The 17,130-nt window shown below is 34.4% G+C and overlaps 3 protein-coding genes across 7 annotated transcripts in view; 2 read left to right on the top strand and 1 right to left on the bottom strand.

The window, feature by feature from the left end:
- foxo1b (forkhead box O1 b) overlaps positions 1–11,338 on the bottom strand; it is a 94,138-nt gene extending 82,800 nt beyond the window's left edge. Inside the window, exon 1 of the mRNA XM_087269666.1 lies at positions 11,241–11,338. The gene's annotated coding sequence lies outside the window, so the exon portion shown is untranslated. The remainder of the gene's footprint in view (positions 1–11,240) is intronic.
- robo3 (roundabout, axon guidance receptor, homolog 3 (Drosophila)) overlaps positions 1–17,130 on the top strand; it is a 494,668-nt gene that overhangs the window by 11,085 nt on the left and 466,453 nt on the right. The window lies entirely within an intron of this gene.
- Positions 1–17,130, top strand: part of fez1 (fasciculation and elongation protein zeta 1 (zygin I)) — a 44,288-nt gene that overhangs the window by 3,441 nt on the left and 23,717 nt on the right. For 3 of the 5 annotated variants that reach the window (XR_015500296.1, NM_213396.1, XM_087269163.1), the window contains exons 2-4: positions 7,214–7,583; positions 14,507–14,606; positions 16,911–16,997. Coding sequence is in view for 4 of the 5 variants with exons in the window: in NM_213396.1 (NP_998561.1) it covers positions 7,267–7,583; positions 14,507–14,606; positions 16,911–16,997 (504 nt within the window). In the remaining variant the exon portion in view is untranslated. The remainder of the gene's footprint in view (positions 1–7,213; positions 7,584–14,506; positions 14,607–16,910; positions 16,998–17,130) is intronic. The other 2 variants (XM_087269165.1, XM_087269164.1) reach the window with 1 other exon arrangement.

Below are 17,130 nucleotides of genomic sequence, written 5' to 3'. Positions count from 1 at the left end.
AACCAGATCAGTTTAAAAAATAATTCATTTACAAAATAAGATTCATACTCAATTCACATTTATTTTGTTAATTCAAAACATGTTTAATAGTGGTAATTATTTAAAAATGTCTTTAAATATTTATGACTTATATGCTCAGAAAAAAACATGCAAACATGTATTACACTTATTATTGTACTGCTTGAAAACCACTTTTTCTGACCTTTATGTATTAAATCAATAAATCAATCAAAAGAAAATTCAGTAATACGCAAATCCAATTCGTAAATTTAAAAGACAATTCATAAATATGCAAATCAAATTAATAAATTAGAAGATAATTCATAAATATGCAAATCCAATTCATAAATTCAAAACACAATTCATAAATAAGCAAATCAAGTTAGTAAATTCAAAAGACAATTCAAAAATACATAAATCTAATTCATAAATTTAAAACACAACTCATAAATATGCAAATCCAATTCGTAAATTCTAAACAAATTCATAAATATGCATATCCAATTCGTAAAATCAAAACACAACTCATAAATATGCAAATCGGTCCGTGTACGTTGCGTTCATTCGATTTTTGATCTTAAACGAAATTTAAAAAACGAGGAAACGGCCGTTTTTCGTTTTTTTATTTGGCTACAAAAAAATTAAATAACTGATTTTGGCTCGATTTTCTTTTTTTGGTTTAGGGTAGGAAAACGGATAAATGACTTTAAAATTCATTATCCACATGTAGGCGGTTCTGAAACGCCCATTTCCTCTGATTGGTCAATCAAATCTGGGCTCCTGACGTCGCCTTCAAAATAACAGTCCTGTAGTCTTCGTCCTCTGCGGATCAGCACACAGGCATTTAATATATTATATTTAATATATAATATATTAGCAGTATTATTAGACATTTATCATTACAATTTATCATTACTATTATAGTTCGCCGCCAAATTTGCTGCTATGCACCTGATACTGAGCAAAAGATTTGCTGTATCAAATACATATCAAAGTCCCTTTATAGTCTTTGCCTCTCTCTCTCTCTCTCTTTCTTTATGTGTGTGTGTGTGTGTGTGTGTGTGTGTGTGTGTGTGCATAGGCTATATAGCCTAGAGAGGAAAAAAAGAGAGAAAGCGAGAGATAGATAGATGGATATGCGTACATGTAAGGATAAAAGCTTAAATTCAGCCGAATATTAATGAAATACTTTAATTGGCCATATGGCTGTTTCCGAACACTGCCTTTTGTGTTTTATTTGAATATTACAAAATTAAATAGTCAAAATGTTTTTTTACCATTCTCTCTGGCTTTTTTCAATAACAAAGAAATATATTTCAAAACAACACTTTAAAATGTATTACTTACGCTACATTAATAATAGATTTACTGTAGAGCTCAGCAGTTTACTCCCTGAATTCACAAGAGTTACATATGGGAGTATTTTTTAAGCGCTAAAGTCTACATTTTTATTTAATCGGGTGGATCAGGTGATAGGATCAGTCATTGCTTATGCAAACGTCATCTACGTTCTGAAAATAATAAGGTGTTTTAAAAATGTGTATCTTGACAAACTGGCACAAATTTGGATATAAAAATCTTTCATCGTGGCAGACACGCGCAATCTCTCACAATGAGTTTACTGCACAAGTTTGGAGGATGTTGTTCATAAAAAAAAACAAAGACGGCAGATTTTTAATTGTTTTGTAAGTGCACTCAGGCATATGTTTTTGCATATCTATAATTCTTTACAAAAGATTGTTTAATTATTCTGTTTTCGAACTGTACATTTATTCTTTACCTGTTATGTTATTATGTGGGCGTGGTTAGAGGTCCGCTCGCGAGTTCAATGAATGTATTTGACACAGTAAGGGAAGAGGAACAGAGGAAAAGGCAAGTGCACATCGCGATGCTTAGTCGACAGTTTAAAGAATTATAGCCAACAAGATTACAACCACACCATTCCAAGAGCAAGCAGTTTGACTGAATCTTATCAGATGAGAAGAAGATGTGGTGTGATTTGCTTCGGAGTTTGACATAACTTTATAACCACACACATACACAATCACCTGCAACTGCATAAAAAATTACAGCAACATTTAACTTCATCTGATAACTTGTTTTAACACAATAACTCCTCATTTTACATTATACGTTCATGGCATATGAAAATACGATCCCGGCAAATATTGCATAATGGCATCACTTCCACGGATCGTCTGCTGAAGTGATCGCTGGACCTCCTGTTTATAAGGTGGACTTCTCTAAAACTATGGGACTTGTTTCATCACTATATTACAACTTCTCAGTATTAAAATTATTGTCATTCTTATGTGATAATTGTTTACCCTTTACGTGGGCCAATGCTATTTTGTTTGATTTGTATTGTGATGATTATGTTTACACATTAATCATAAAGAAATTAATACATTGTTTAAACATAATAACTTGTGTCTGACCTCTTTACTCTTCTTCTATTCTTTGGACATCAATATATCCTTTAAGGTGGTATAGACCCGTACAGTTATCAGTGCATTCATACAGGCTTCAATATAAATTCTGTATATTTTTTCAAACTGAGTTAACCGGGGAATACCTTCATTGCTGCAAAGAGTTTGTAAGGCTGTCCTGGCTCATTCAAATCACGGAATTAAATCGAAACTGACAGCCGCAATGGATGATTTTGATATTAATAGCCAATACAGTTTAATTTAGGCTACTCTGAAACTGTGAATATTTCACTTTAATTTTATTTATATTATTATTTTATTTAACAAAAAATTTTGTGTTTTGGCACTGAAGCCAGGCCTATATAGGGGACCTCAAATATTGTTGTTTGTAGTTAACTGGCCAACAAAAAATACATTAAAATTAAGATATCTTACGTATACAAATTATACCAAACAAAATTCGTTCCAAAAAGCTCATCTTTCCAACAAAAAAAGCCTATATGAAGTGTATTTTTTTGTTAGGGCCGGTCTGCTATACAGTGCTGTGGATGAATTGTTTTGCTAATAAGGATTTAATTATAGGCCTATGCTCACTGTAATTTCTGTATTACAAACATTTACATTTTAAAGTTATTATTTTACGAATTATGTCATCTGCCTTTTCCTCGGTGCGGATCACAATCGTAAAACTGTCGTGCTCGGAAATCTTGCTCAGCATCAGGTGCATAGCAGCAAAAATGGCTGCAAACTATAACTTTTTTTTTAATGATAAATTGTAATGATAAATGTCTAATAATATATATCAAATAATAATAATTAAATGCCTGGGTGCTGATCCACAGAGGACTAAGACCGGAGAGGTCAGGAGCTCAGATTTGGTAAATAAAAAATTAATAATTATAATTATATGTTTTTGTATAATTTATGCATAAGCAATGGATGAATCAGGCATAGGCCTATGTTCTAGTATGTGGTTCAAATGATATGTAAATTTAGTGTATTATGTTAAACAGTTATTTTAAACAAAAAAAAATTAAGATCATCGTTCTCTTTGACAGTTGGATTCTACTTGCATCATTCTCATCACCTGCAGCTGCTGCCAAAGTGAAACGCGGCGCCTAGCTGCGCCTCCCTCATATCTGTAGTAAGATGTCCAGCTTATAGGCTAAAGATAAATTGATAAAATAACAGAAAATGCACTGACAGTTTATTACAAAGTTTTTGTAGCATAATATACAACACCAGCCCAGACAATATAAATTAATACATAAAAAAAAAAAAAAAATCACAAAATACTGAAAACTGTTAATTTACAGATATGTACTCGACATTAATTCAGCAAAAGTCTCGAAAGGAATTGGCTTGCTGCGTGAGAGAAAATGTGTGTGTGTTCCAATGAACTCTTATTCTGGCCCTGCTAACAACTATAAAAATAAAAACTAAACAATTAAAACTATATAATAATAATAATTATTATTATTATTATTATTACTTATATAGGCCTAGCTTGGAAACAATCGTGCAAACCAAGTGCTGCTCTCAAATCTTTTGCTCAGTATCAGGTGCATAGCAGCAAATTTGGCGGCGAACTATAATAGTAATGATAAATTGTAATGATAAATGTCTAATAATACTGCTAATATATTATATATTAAATATAATATATTAAATGCCTGTGTGCTGATCCGCAGAGGACGAAGACTACAGGACTGTTATTTTGAAGGCGACGTCAGGAGCCCAGATTTGATTGACCAATCAGAGGAAATGGGCGTTTCAGAACCGCCTACATGTGGATAATGAATTTTAAAGTCATTTATCCGTTTTCCTACCCTAAACCAAAAAAAGAAAATCGAGCCAAAATCAGTTATTTAATTTTTTTGTAGCCAAATAAAAAAACGAAAAACGGCCGTTTCCTCGTTTTTTAAATTTCGATTAAGATCAAAAATTGAATGAACGCAACGTACACGGACCCAAATCCAGTTCATAAATTCAAAACTCAATTCATAAATACGCAAATCCAATTCATAAAATTCAAAACACAATTTATAAAGACACAAATCCAATTCATAAATTAAAAAATATGCAAAACACAATTCATGACTTTAAAACAATTAATAAATGCGCAAATCGAATTCGAAAATTCAAAACCCAATTTATAAATATGCAAATCCAATTTGTAATTACTAGGGATGGGAAGATTAACCGATATGTATCGATACGCGGTTATGCGCGTTCACGATGCGAGTGCATCGGTTGAGCAGCAGAGGATGAATGAAATTTTGGAAGCAAATCGAGATGCATCGGTTTTTGCGAGATGCATCGATTTTTCCGAGATACAGCTTATATTTTTAATATAGAATGTATTTTTTATTTATTAACAAGTGTTGTCAACCTGTTTTTGGCGCATAATTTAATCGACCTACATAAAGTAAGCCTTAGCAACGGATTTGCGGATGTGCACACACTACAACTCAGTGTATCAGGTGTGCGGATGAAGCTAGTGGAGCGCCCTCAGAAAGCGCGAGAAGCAAAACAAACATTTTATTCCCCACTGAGTTTTAAATCTAAAGTATGGCAAGCAACATTATGGATTTAAGGATGGACGACATGACAGGACAGATGCAATTTGCAAAATGTGCCGCGCATCTGTAAAATACGCGGGCAGTATGACTAATCTGATATCTCACTTGAAGCGGCGCCACGGTGTTGTTGTGAAAGCATCTTCCAGTGTTTCTGCATCCCCGGCTTTCGCACTGCTTCAACCAGCTCCAAAAGTGGTGAGAAAAGCATTGAAAGTTTTTTTTTCCATGCGCAACAGTTCTGCTCGCTCTACGCCAATAACGAATGCTATTGCATTGTTCATCTGCAAAGATATTCAGCCTAGTGTCACGGAGAACGAAGGTTTTAAACACCTCCTCCTGTTAATTTTTATTTAATTATAATAATAATAATATTAATAATAATAATGATAAAAATAATTGGGTGTCACAGTGGCACAGTGGGTAGTTTGACCACCTCACAGCAAGAAGATTGCTGGTTTGTTATATTTTTATTAGCCTGTTGTTTACAGTGACAGTGATGTTTCAACGCAGCATAACACTGCTAGTTCACGACCTTAAGTTTTGAATAATCAGTGGCAAAATATCTTTGTAAAACTTGTTTTCATAGTTGAAAAGTTAAATCACAATTCTTGTTGTGCAATGCTAATTTTATTTATGTTGAAAGAGTGCAAATATATACATATTTTTTTAATATATATTGCACTTATACATTCTGTTTATCTTAAAAATACTTAAATAATATGTGCTATATGTTCTAAAATGGCCCTCTACTGTAAACTGACACTCTGGCTCTGAGAGAAAAGCCAGTTTGTAAAAAAAAGTCTTGGTTTTGCTTGGTTTATAAATAATCAAACTCATTCAATGGCACAGCATCCTCTTTCACATCATCTCATAAACTTGATCTAATTAGTTAGTGCTGAAATATCGCATCGTATCGCGATATGGGTGTGAATCGTATCGTGTTGCATCGCAATATGTCACAAATGTATCGCTAATATATCGGATCGTATTCTTTGTATCGAGATGCGTATCGGATGGGCATTATAGCTTAGATGCCCAACCCTAGTAATTACAAAACAACTCATAAATACCAAATCCAATTCATAAATTCAAAACGCAACTCATAAATTTGCAAATCCAATTCGTAAATTCAAAACCCAACTCATAAATATACTAATCCAATCTGTAAATTCAAATCACAACTCATAAATTTGCAAACACAACTCATAAATTTAAAACACATCTCATAAATATGCATCTCCAATTTAAAAATTCAATGTGTAACACAATGCGTTAATGCAAAACACAATTTTGTTAATTCAAAATGCTAAATTCATAAATGCACACATCCAATTCATTTGGGGGAAATACTTGATTTTTGCTTGTGAATTCACACTTTGTGATTTCAATTTACGAATTGAATTCATGCATTTATGAACTGTGGTTTGAAATTATGAATTAGATTTTGTAATTGTGAATTGTTTTATATAAAATAAATGAAATTAGCTTTATTTCTGCAAATGTATATTTTTTTAGACTCATCTGGCTCCAAAATTAAATGGCTGCTTTGGAATGATAGTTATTGTGAAAGGCACATACAAATCAGGGTTCAACGCTAAGGATTTTTTCTACTGGGCCAATCGGGCCAGTGGTTGAGATTTTTACTTGCCCTGCCAAAATTTTCACAGGCCCCACAAAAAAAAAAAAAAAGTGAACAGCTATTTCTTAGCCACATATTTTAAATAATGTGGCAAAATAATGTGTCTGAATCTAGAATGTAAACATTTTAAAAATGTTAATAAATGTATAATGAGCCAAAGTCAAGATTTTATGCAAACGAAAGAGCAGTTTGGAAAATATGCGGGTATTTTATTGCAAATCTAAATTATTTTTTTTAAAAATGCTTGCCAAACTGACAACTTTATTCTCCTTCTTTTTTTCAGTTTCTTGATTTTGTACCCATGTCATTGTCTGCGACTTTAGAAACAGATGTTTTCTTTTAGCCTCATAGTTTGATGTTGCCACCATGTTGCCATCTTTTCACTGTACTGGTTGTTACCAGGTTCCAAAAACATAACATGCTCATTGTTACTGGCCGATAGGGGCCAGTAACAATCCTGTCTACTGTCTCGAGCGTCTCTTACGCTGGCCCAGGGCCACTGGGCAGTCCTTATTGTTGAGCCCTGCAAATAAACTTGAATTGATTATCCTATTTTTACTCAGGGATTGTTCCAGCGGCATCCTCCACGTGACAGTGCGATTACGAGGACATCAGGATGGAGGCCCCTCTGGTGTGCCTGGATGAGGAATTCGAGGATCTGCGGCCCTGCAAGATGGAGGAGCTTGAATGCGAACAGCCTCCCTGTCGACCTCACAAAACCATTCCCTTGGCCCCGCTGTGCCGTGAAGACTTCTCCGAGCTGGAGAACTTCTCCGAAATGATGAGCTTCAAGTCCATGGAGGATCTGGTCAATGAATTTGACGAGAAGCTGAACGTGTGCTTCCACAATTACAACACCAAGACAGAAGGTCTGGCACCCGTGCGCAACCAATCACATGCTGAGGAGGATGAGGAGAGGCTTCAGGATGAAGAGTAAGCACAATCTCATCCATTCTTAGTGTGCAAATACATGTAGATAGCAATCCAGGCTCACTGGAAATATGTGCCCCAGAACATATTTTTTGCAAAACTTAAAATACGCTGCTCCGGGTACATGTTATTGCACATTTCAGCTGAAACATCCACTAGAGGGTGCTATTCACATTCTTGTAAATCTGAAATGAGTTACTTAGGCCAGGTAGATTTTGTTGTATATTTCAGATACATGTCCTTCTTGTACATGTCCACAAAAAGACGAGTCTTCTACAGATCACTTAGTGAACTGCTGACCTAAACCCAATCAAAGAGAAAAGTGCACTGGGATCATGTAGTTTTACCTTGATTTTACATTGCTCTTATCTCTTTTGTGTACAAAGTGAGCTACCAATCAAACTGACCTCTCCAGAAAAGTTGTCCATATGGAGATAGATCGATGAGGCGAATGTAATCAATTAACAACCACAGACACTAGGGTTGCACAATATTGGAAAAATCTGATATTGTGATATTTTATTTTTCTATGATAAATATTGTGATGTCAATACAGTTGACAAGATTTTACGCTTTTATGGCGAGTCATACAGTATTAAGGGACAGAAATTGAATAATCTTAATGCAAAAAATGCTTTTCTTACTTTGCTTTGTCTTGTTTGTAGTCAAAGAAATAAGTCAAAATTAAGAGTTTTTCCTTAAAACGTAAAATTATCTGAAACAAGACAAAAATTCTATGTAAGAAGAGCATTTTATTTAGCATGAATCGTGTAAATTCTGTATAAATACAATAATTAAATAAAACTGTAGCTTCTGGTCAACTATAATTCAGACTCAACATTGCATACTTGCGATGTGACTTTTGTAAATTTGCACTTTGCAATATCAGTGCAAAAAAAAAAAAAAAAAAAAAAAAAAAAAAATATATATATATATATATATATATATATATATATATATATATATATATATTGTGTAGCCCTAACAGACACTGTTAAAGGTGCAATAAAAGATTGTGAAAAATGCTAACATTAGCACGATAGCACTGAAACGCCTACGTCCCAACCTGCAAATTGCCATTCAAATCCAAGATCCAGAGAGAACATTTTATAGTGCAGTTAGTAATTAATATACCAAACTTTAAAAAAAAGGCAGGCTGTTGATGTTTGCCTGCCATCCAACTGCGTACATGAACGTGCCAATGACGTAATTCTTGGTATGCAATTATATATATATTTTGACATTTCTAGGTACTACACCTTCCACAGAATTTAAAATACACGTAAATACAGCTGGACCACAATTTAATGATTGCTATCAGGATGTAAAGAGACTTTCAACCAGCATAACAAACAATCTATCTGAAGGTAATCAACTAATGAAGTTTCACTAAATTTTGAGAAGAGCATGTGTTATGATTGATCGCAGCTGGTCTCTAAATTATAATCATTAGTTAGCCAATCTGATTAATCCAAACTCACTATAAGTTGCCTGGCTATAACTACTCCCTTATTTTCGTTTTCTGAAGAAAACCCTATCCACCCCATCTCCCCCTTCTCTCCTTTACCAGGGGGAGCTTTCGAGAGCTACCTGATCTCCTACTCCCCTTACATGCTCATCGACCAGGCGGGAGCCCTGGGCTCAATTATCTTTGAGCTCCTGGTCCAGCCTGCCAAACCTGCTATTATTTTCAAGCAATATCTAAGTGCAAACTCCTAAATTCCACCTTTAAGTTGTTTTGTAGTATTTATTAGGTGTTGTGCAAAGAACTGCGCAAAAATAATTATTTGTTTGTCGATAATACGTTCCTGTCAATATCATTAGTGTGAAAAGGAGAGAAAATTGTTGCCGTCATGCTGCCCTGTATTTGTTACCTAAAAACTAATGTTGGAGTTTGTTTTTGTGGTTTCATAAAAATGAAGACTGAAGCCAAAGTATCTTAAAGGCAAGTCATTTCACTCGGCGTCCATCTTTAAAACACCTCTCAGGCAGTATGCTCGGGTTTTCTGTCTGAATGGGAAACATCAAGTTCTCCAAAACTGCTTGCCAAGCTTACCATTAAATTTCATATTAGGAATCACCAATAAAATTAAACAACAACTGTCTCCTTAGATTTATTTCTAAACGTCCAAATCACATTAAAATCTGCAGAAACTCACATCTGCTCCAAGCCCCTCCCCCAGAGTACTGCCAGTCTATAGCAATCGATGATTGGCTCCTGTACTAGAAGGCAGGCTTTTTTCACCATTTAGCAATCGATGTTTAGTTCCTGTACTAGTAGGCGGGGCTTTATTTACCAAATTGAAAGTTACACTTTTACCCATTCGAAAAGATATGAGTGAGATGTCTTGTGTATTCTATAGTGTTTGCTGAAGCATATTTTTCCAACCCAAAAATGGACTAGTGGGTGCAGAACCCTATTAGTACATTTATGCAAGTAAGGAAAGCAAAATAAAGTGACATATTTATGCCTAAACATTATTTACAGTATGTGGTCAACTAAATACCTTCTGAGTGTGGAAATATATTATTCAATTCAGTTCTGATGAATGTGGTTGACAGCAGAGACTATGGGCTGTCATTGAGGGGTAAACAAACAAAGTATTGGCATTTGTATAAATATTACAATACTAATAGTTGTCTGGATCTTTTTGGTTGATTGTAATCCATTACATACTTTACCTTTTTATCGAAGTTATCTTAAACTCAAGATGAATTTGTTTCTGACAGTTAACTTGTGATATATCACTAGCAATTTCTAAACTACAGTGAATAAACAGTACTTCTGAATTTATCTGAATAATTTTTGGTTTGACTGAATATTTAATGAACGACACTTTATCTAATTGGCTTCTGCAAGGTTATACACCGTTATAGTTGTGCTGATAAATATGCCAAACTAGTTGGCTGTCTCTCTGTCAATCAAAAAGTGAGGACATGTCTGACATCCACGCCAACTGGCTTTCCAATCATATTCTGTAAGAACACCCTTTGTCCATCACCAGTGTCGGTCTGTGTGTCTGTGTGCATGTGTCCGTGGTTTGGCCGTGAATTATTCAGCAAATTTTTATACGCCTCAGTGCTTTTGTTTGTCCTGACTTGTCTGCGCTGCCAGGCTGTCACCATGCTCTCATTGCTGTCAAATCTGCCTCTCGCAAAATGGGACAAAAAAAATCCCTGGGTCTAATTTTAGCACATGCTCTTGTTGATTTAAAACAGTTAAAATCTCATCGCTGATTAAGGCTGTACTGTAACTGCACAAATATTAGGAGGAGCAGATAGTGTATATGTGCTTTAGTTTCAGTTGTAACCTTTTAAATGATATTAAATTGGGATTTTCAGTATTTACGCATGATGTTCGTTACACTCTTAGATTTTGCTGTAAATACGGCAGTGATTTATGATTTGTTAGCATGTTTTTTTTTCTCTGTTTCCCGCTGTGATGTGTTCTCATTGCCCGTGGCTTTTGTTCTTGGCTTGCATTCAGACAAAAATCTGTCCCTGCGCTAGAATTCAGCCTGTGGCTGAAAATCTGACGAATTACAGAAACAAGCCTGCTGCAGGTTCTCAGGGTTTGGTAAATATTCTTGCTAAGATGTAACCTTCACAGAAATAAAACTTCTTCAGACAATGACATATGGGTAGACGATGAGTCTGTACCAGTTTGGTGCTGTTGCAGGGGCTGGAGGCTGATAGGCTTGTGTCTGTGTGTCCTCAGAGGTCAGCACTCTTTGAATGGCCACTTGTTCTCTGGATGACTAGACAGAGGCACAAAGAAAGAGTGGAGAGTAATTTTAGTACGTAGATAAATAGATAAAAAAAGAAATCGTTGTCAATAGACTGGTTAATAAAACATAGAAAACAGCTACTTAAAGAGCATCTTAAAGGGTTAGTTCACCCAAACCGATAAAATGATGTTAATTAATAACACTCATGTCCTTCCAAACCTGAGACCTTTGTTTTTTATTTTAAGGCTTATCCTCCTTAAACAGCAATAGTCTCAAGATGTTCAAGGTCCAGAAAAGGAACCAAAAACACTATCAAAATATTTAATGTGACTTCAGTGGTTCAACTTTAAACATACTAAGGCTCAACGAACACGCCAAAATGACTTTGTTTGCCTTTGTCTTCTGCATCAGATTAAGGTGTACATTTTCTATGGGCAATATGACACTTGTGTGCTGCACTGCTTACTGCTTACTAATGGCAGTGTCATACGGCCCAAAGTAAACGTGTACCTCGAAGACCTGATTTGTTTGTCGCACAAAAGTGTTCTTGTAGCTTTGTGTGATTACAGTAGTACCACTGATGTTCTATTGAATTTTTTTGACAAAGTTTTGGTGTCTTTCCTGGACTTTGAACATCTTGGGACCATTGCTGATTAAGGAGGATGCGAGAGCTCTAAGATTTCATCTAAAACATCCTAATTTGTGTTTGGAATGACATGAAGGTGAGTGATTCATAACAGAAATGTCCCTTTTGGGTGAACTAATCTTACTAATCTGATTGTAGAATCAGAGTTGCACACAAACTGCACGCAAGTTAAAATCTGGAGGACTAATATTGTACTATATTTGTCACTATATATGAAGAGTTCAGATGCAGAAACCTCAAAGTGCTATCTAAAATGAACATTATTCTCATCACCCTTTGTTTATGTTGAGATATTTCACTTTAAAGACCAGGGGCCTCATGATTCAACGGTGCGTACGCACAAAAACTTTGCATACGCCAGGTTTCACGCTACCGTTTGTATTTATTAATGATAAAATGAATGTTAGAATGTGTGTTCGTCCACAGCAAATTCATGCCTGGCGTACGTGCATTTCTTGTGTGTGTTTGTTTTATTTCCATTGGCGACTCCTAGTGGCAATTGTGTTTAATTGCAAACTACAAAGTATATTTGAGCCATGCAATGGCAGCTGTATGAGACGGGATTATCTGCATGTCTAGCAGGTATATAAGTTTTCCATACCAAATAGTTGACCAGCCAAACATTAAAGCGCAATTTGCAGCGATCGCTGGTTTTCCCAATGTAATCGGAGCAATCGACTTCACGCACATTGCTAAAAAGGCGCCATCTGAAGACGAATATGCATACATGAATCGGAAACATTTCCATTCAATAAATGTGCAAATTATTGCAATTATGCAAAATATGTGATGCTCAAATGCGCTTCACATAATACACAGTAATGATTCCTACTTGTCTTCCTCGTGATGAAGAGTAGGCAAAACCTGATAAGTAATGGTAAAAAAAAAAGAATGAGTTTATCAGACGCTGGATTCAAACTGGGTTCAGGAATGATAGGGTCAAAACATGTTGTCATGCGCTTTATGAGCTACGCCACTCTGCCTGATGACTGCTTAATTATCACTCTATAAGCTCATTCTAATGAGGTGTCCAACGAGACCCTACTGCATATTTTTTTCTTTTGGTTTTAATTCCGAAGAACAAACTTGCAAAGTTTTTGCATCTAAACTCTTCATATATTTGTGTTGAAAGTGTTTACTTAAGTCATTGCTAAAGAATGTATTGCCAATGAGGTCTATGCAAAGGGACTTTTCATTTTCATTATGCCAGCTCAAACGCTTCCTGTGAACTGTCATGCCACTATAAAATCACTGTATTTAAGATCAGGTCTCTTTAAAAATCATTAATCTGTGCTGCCTTATTGAGATACTATATAACATGGGTCTCAGACCAGACAAAAAAGCACTGCATTAAATTGTATTGTTCCACACCATCTCTTTAAAATATGCCAATTTATTTTACCACAGTACTTTCAATAGAGTTTCAGCGCTCGCATGCTGTTCCTGACGGGTTTTCATGTCTCCTCATAATTCAGTTTCCCATAAAATCCAAACCAATCAAATGCTCTCTCGTCTCTGACAAGGGGGCCTTCAAGGGGCCTAAGTAGCCTTCAAGGGGGGCTACTTATTTCCTTTTTATTTGATGCGATTGAGATCAACTACTCTCACTGACAAAGCGGTGATAAAACAAAACGCTATTGCCTGTTTTTAAAAAGGACAGGAGCTACACTTTAGCTGCGTCCCAAATGGCACACTATACACTATGCACTCATGCACTATGTACTTATGCACTTACACACTCAACAGGATAGTATATGTATGTAGTGTCGTCCCAAATGGCACACTAATGTTTTTTTACTAAGCGGAAATTCAAACCGTTTCCCTGATGACGTATGACGGTCGCCAAATCAGTGAAGTAAACAACCGAATTATCAAATAATACCTGCCGTGAGTATTGCCGCATTCACCATCGGGAGGCGCTATAATCACTCTCGTAGAAGAATTTAGCTTTCACCATCCAAAATGAATAAAGTTATTCAACATGTGCGTCCGATAGCTCCGCCCCTTCCGCTATGTAAGCAAACCTGCGGTCGTTGAGTGCGTGAAGTGTCCATCATTACACACTTCGTTTTAGTGGCTGAATGAGTGCATCATCCGGGTAATTGAAGTGCTCTTATTATTTTTAGTGTTTTCAGTGTGAACGCACTACTTACACTATTTATACTACAAAATGGCATAGAATAGTGCACAAGTATGCGATTTGGGACGCAGCTTATGTCTTGCCCTCTCAACATGTTTTGGTTGAGATCAAACATCGAATAAAAAAAGCACTTCATGGGACCTTTAAATGACCTTTCGTTATGTTTTACACTTAAAAAACTAAATGAATGCCTGAGTCTATTTAACGGATTGTATTTTAATTCCATTCCGTTATCCATGCTGTAAAAGAAACCTTATAAAGTGTAAAACAGTCACTTCACCGGGAGTTTATCAGTGGCTAAAAAACACTTGCTGTGCCCACTGTGTGAATGGATGTTTCATTTGTTTCACTTTCATTGTGTGTCAGTTGGAACATTGTGTATATAAATGTCCATGCGTGTGTGTTTTTGTAGTGTGTGGGATGCTCTGACTGACAACTACATGCCCTCCTCTGTGTCCAGCTGGGACGACCCCACCTCGGAAACACTCAACGGCAACCTCTCGGATCAGGAGGTAAACATCTGCTCTGCTTCTGATAACTGTAATGGTGTTGACGTGATAACAGACTATTTGTATTTCCAGCATGGCTCCTGATTACTGCTATAGGATGTGAATGAAATTCACATCTACTTAAATTAATTGGTTTTGTAAAACATAATTTACAACAAATCAAAGAAGTGTAGAGCACAGCTAAAATAGGTAACTGATCCCATAAAAGAAATACATTTCGTCACTTGAAATATCAAGTACATATTGTTATGCAAATATATATATATTTTTAATTTTAATATATATATATATATATATTAAAAATGAAAGTATTTATTTTTAATCAAAAAATTTTTTTATGTATTTTTAATAAAAATGTATACATCGTGTCTCAAAATAAAAAAAACTAAGCAATAATATATCATCCAAAAATAAGACTGCTTATTGTACTACAGGAATAAGAATGACAAAATTTCGTACAGGAATAACAGCGCAATCTGTGCATCAGAATAATCCTTTTATTAACTTTCCTAGACATAATGATGGCGTAATGATGACATTTTTATTTTTAGATGCTTTATTTCTGTGCATACTAATTTAGTTTACTAGTAATAAAACTAAAGCGTTCAGTCAATATTTGTTTCAACATTGTTTAACATTGTGGAAAACAAGTACATATCATATGATTTCATCTATTTGCCATCTAATTACAAAATATAAGTAAAGTTGATGGTATTTTGATGAAAATCTGACAGACTAAAGTTTGAGACACAGTGTATATTCTTATTTATTTTAACCTATTTAAAAAAATCTTATTATGATCTAAGCTGAAATTAATCATTTTAATAAAAATAAAAGAAATACAAGTATTAATAAAAAATATACAAAAAACCTAGAATTCAATGTTACTAAAAACATAAAATAAATCATAATAAAACTAATTTAACAAATGAATAGAAGTAATACTACATTACTCTATTTTTAAAGGAAAATTAAAATAAAAATTGATGCAAATACATTTTCCTGAATATTTAACTATACATTTATATTACGTATTGTTATTATTTTTACATTCACATATATTACTTATATTATGGGTTTTTAGAGACACACTGTATATTCTTATTTATTTTATTTAACTTATTTCAGAGACAAAAATCTTATTTTAATCTAAACTAAAATTAATAAATCAAATAAAAATAAAACAAATCCATGTACTAATAAAAATGATACAAAAAATCTAATTTCTCACTGATACTGAATAACATGAAATATATCATAATAAAACTAATTCAACATATTAATAGAAATGATACTACTCACTATTTTTAATTGATACTAAAATAAAACTGATGTAAATACCTTTTCCTTAATATTTAACTATACATTTATATTACATATTGTTATTATTTTTTACATTCATATATATATATATATATATATATATATATATATATATATATATATATATATATATATATATATATATATATATATATTTATATATATATACATATATATATATATATATAGTTATATTATTTATTTCTGATATTTACAGTAATAAAATAAAATACAATTTCTTCTACAAAAATAAAGAATATTTTTATATTTTGCTACGGGTGATTTATCATTATTATTAAACATATTATATCAACGGAGCAGAAATATCATTATCACTACAGCACTGGCCATCAGAAAACCCTTCTTGAAAAAATATCGTCCTCCTTAATTGAAAAGCATTTATTTCCTGTGAGCAAATGACTGCAGCACTATACGCAAGTGTTTGCTCTCTCCGTTCAGGGTGTGGTGTGTACATTTATGCCAAATGCACGGCAAATACAGTGAATGGCTGCCAAAAAAACCCAACCTGATCTACTTTGTTTGGCATCAAGCCTGTCACAAGCTTTGCAATAAGTAGTTTAGCCACCATAAAATCCCACAGAAGCTCTGAAAACATCATTAGTCTTCATGACTGACCGGCAGATATCATTTCTGCATTTTCCCTACACATTTTGTCATCATGTGTGCTATGGACTAATGCTCAACTAATGTCTATTGGTTGGACTAATGCTCAACTAATATCTATTGTGAGCTTTTTGATTAGTTCTAGCAGCGAAGTACAGTAGACTCTGTTGTACGTCAGTGTGGGCCAGAAGAGCTGTCAAGCTAACATTTTGAAAGCACTCCGCTCAGCACATTACCAATGGGTATAATGGAACAATATGGAGCCATTACTCTTGGCTGTCTTGTCATATTGATACTGCTGATGCTCTTAACCATGTTGGCAATGTTAGCAACCTTGTCTTCTGTGTCTTGGCTTTGAAGATACACGAAAAAGATGAGGATGAGATGAACGAGAAGAATGAAAATGCCAACTGTCTGAATGAAGAACCTCTTATTACAGCTGATCAGGTGAGCTTTTCCAGCTCGATCTTTGAAATGGTGATTGATATTATTTGGATAAACATACAGTTGAAGTCAGAATTATTAGCCCCCCTGAATTATTAGCAGTACTTATTTTCCCCCCAATTTCTGTTTAACAGGG

Source organism: Danio rerio, chromosome 10 (genome assembly GCF_052040795.2).
Source record: "Danio rerio strain M-AB ecotype USA chromosome 10, GRCz13ab, whole genome shotgun sequence".
Lineage (NCBI taxonomy): Eukaryota > Metazoa > Chordata > Actinopteri > Cypriniformes > Danionidae > Danio > Danio rerio.
This window is presented reverse-complemented; position numbering and strand designations above follow the sequence as displayed.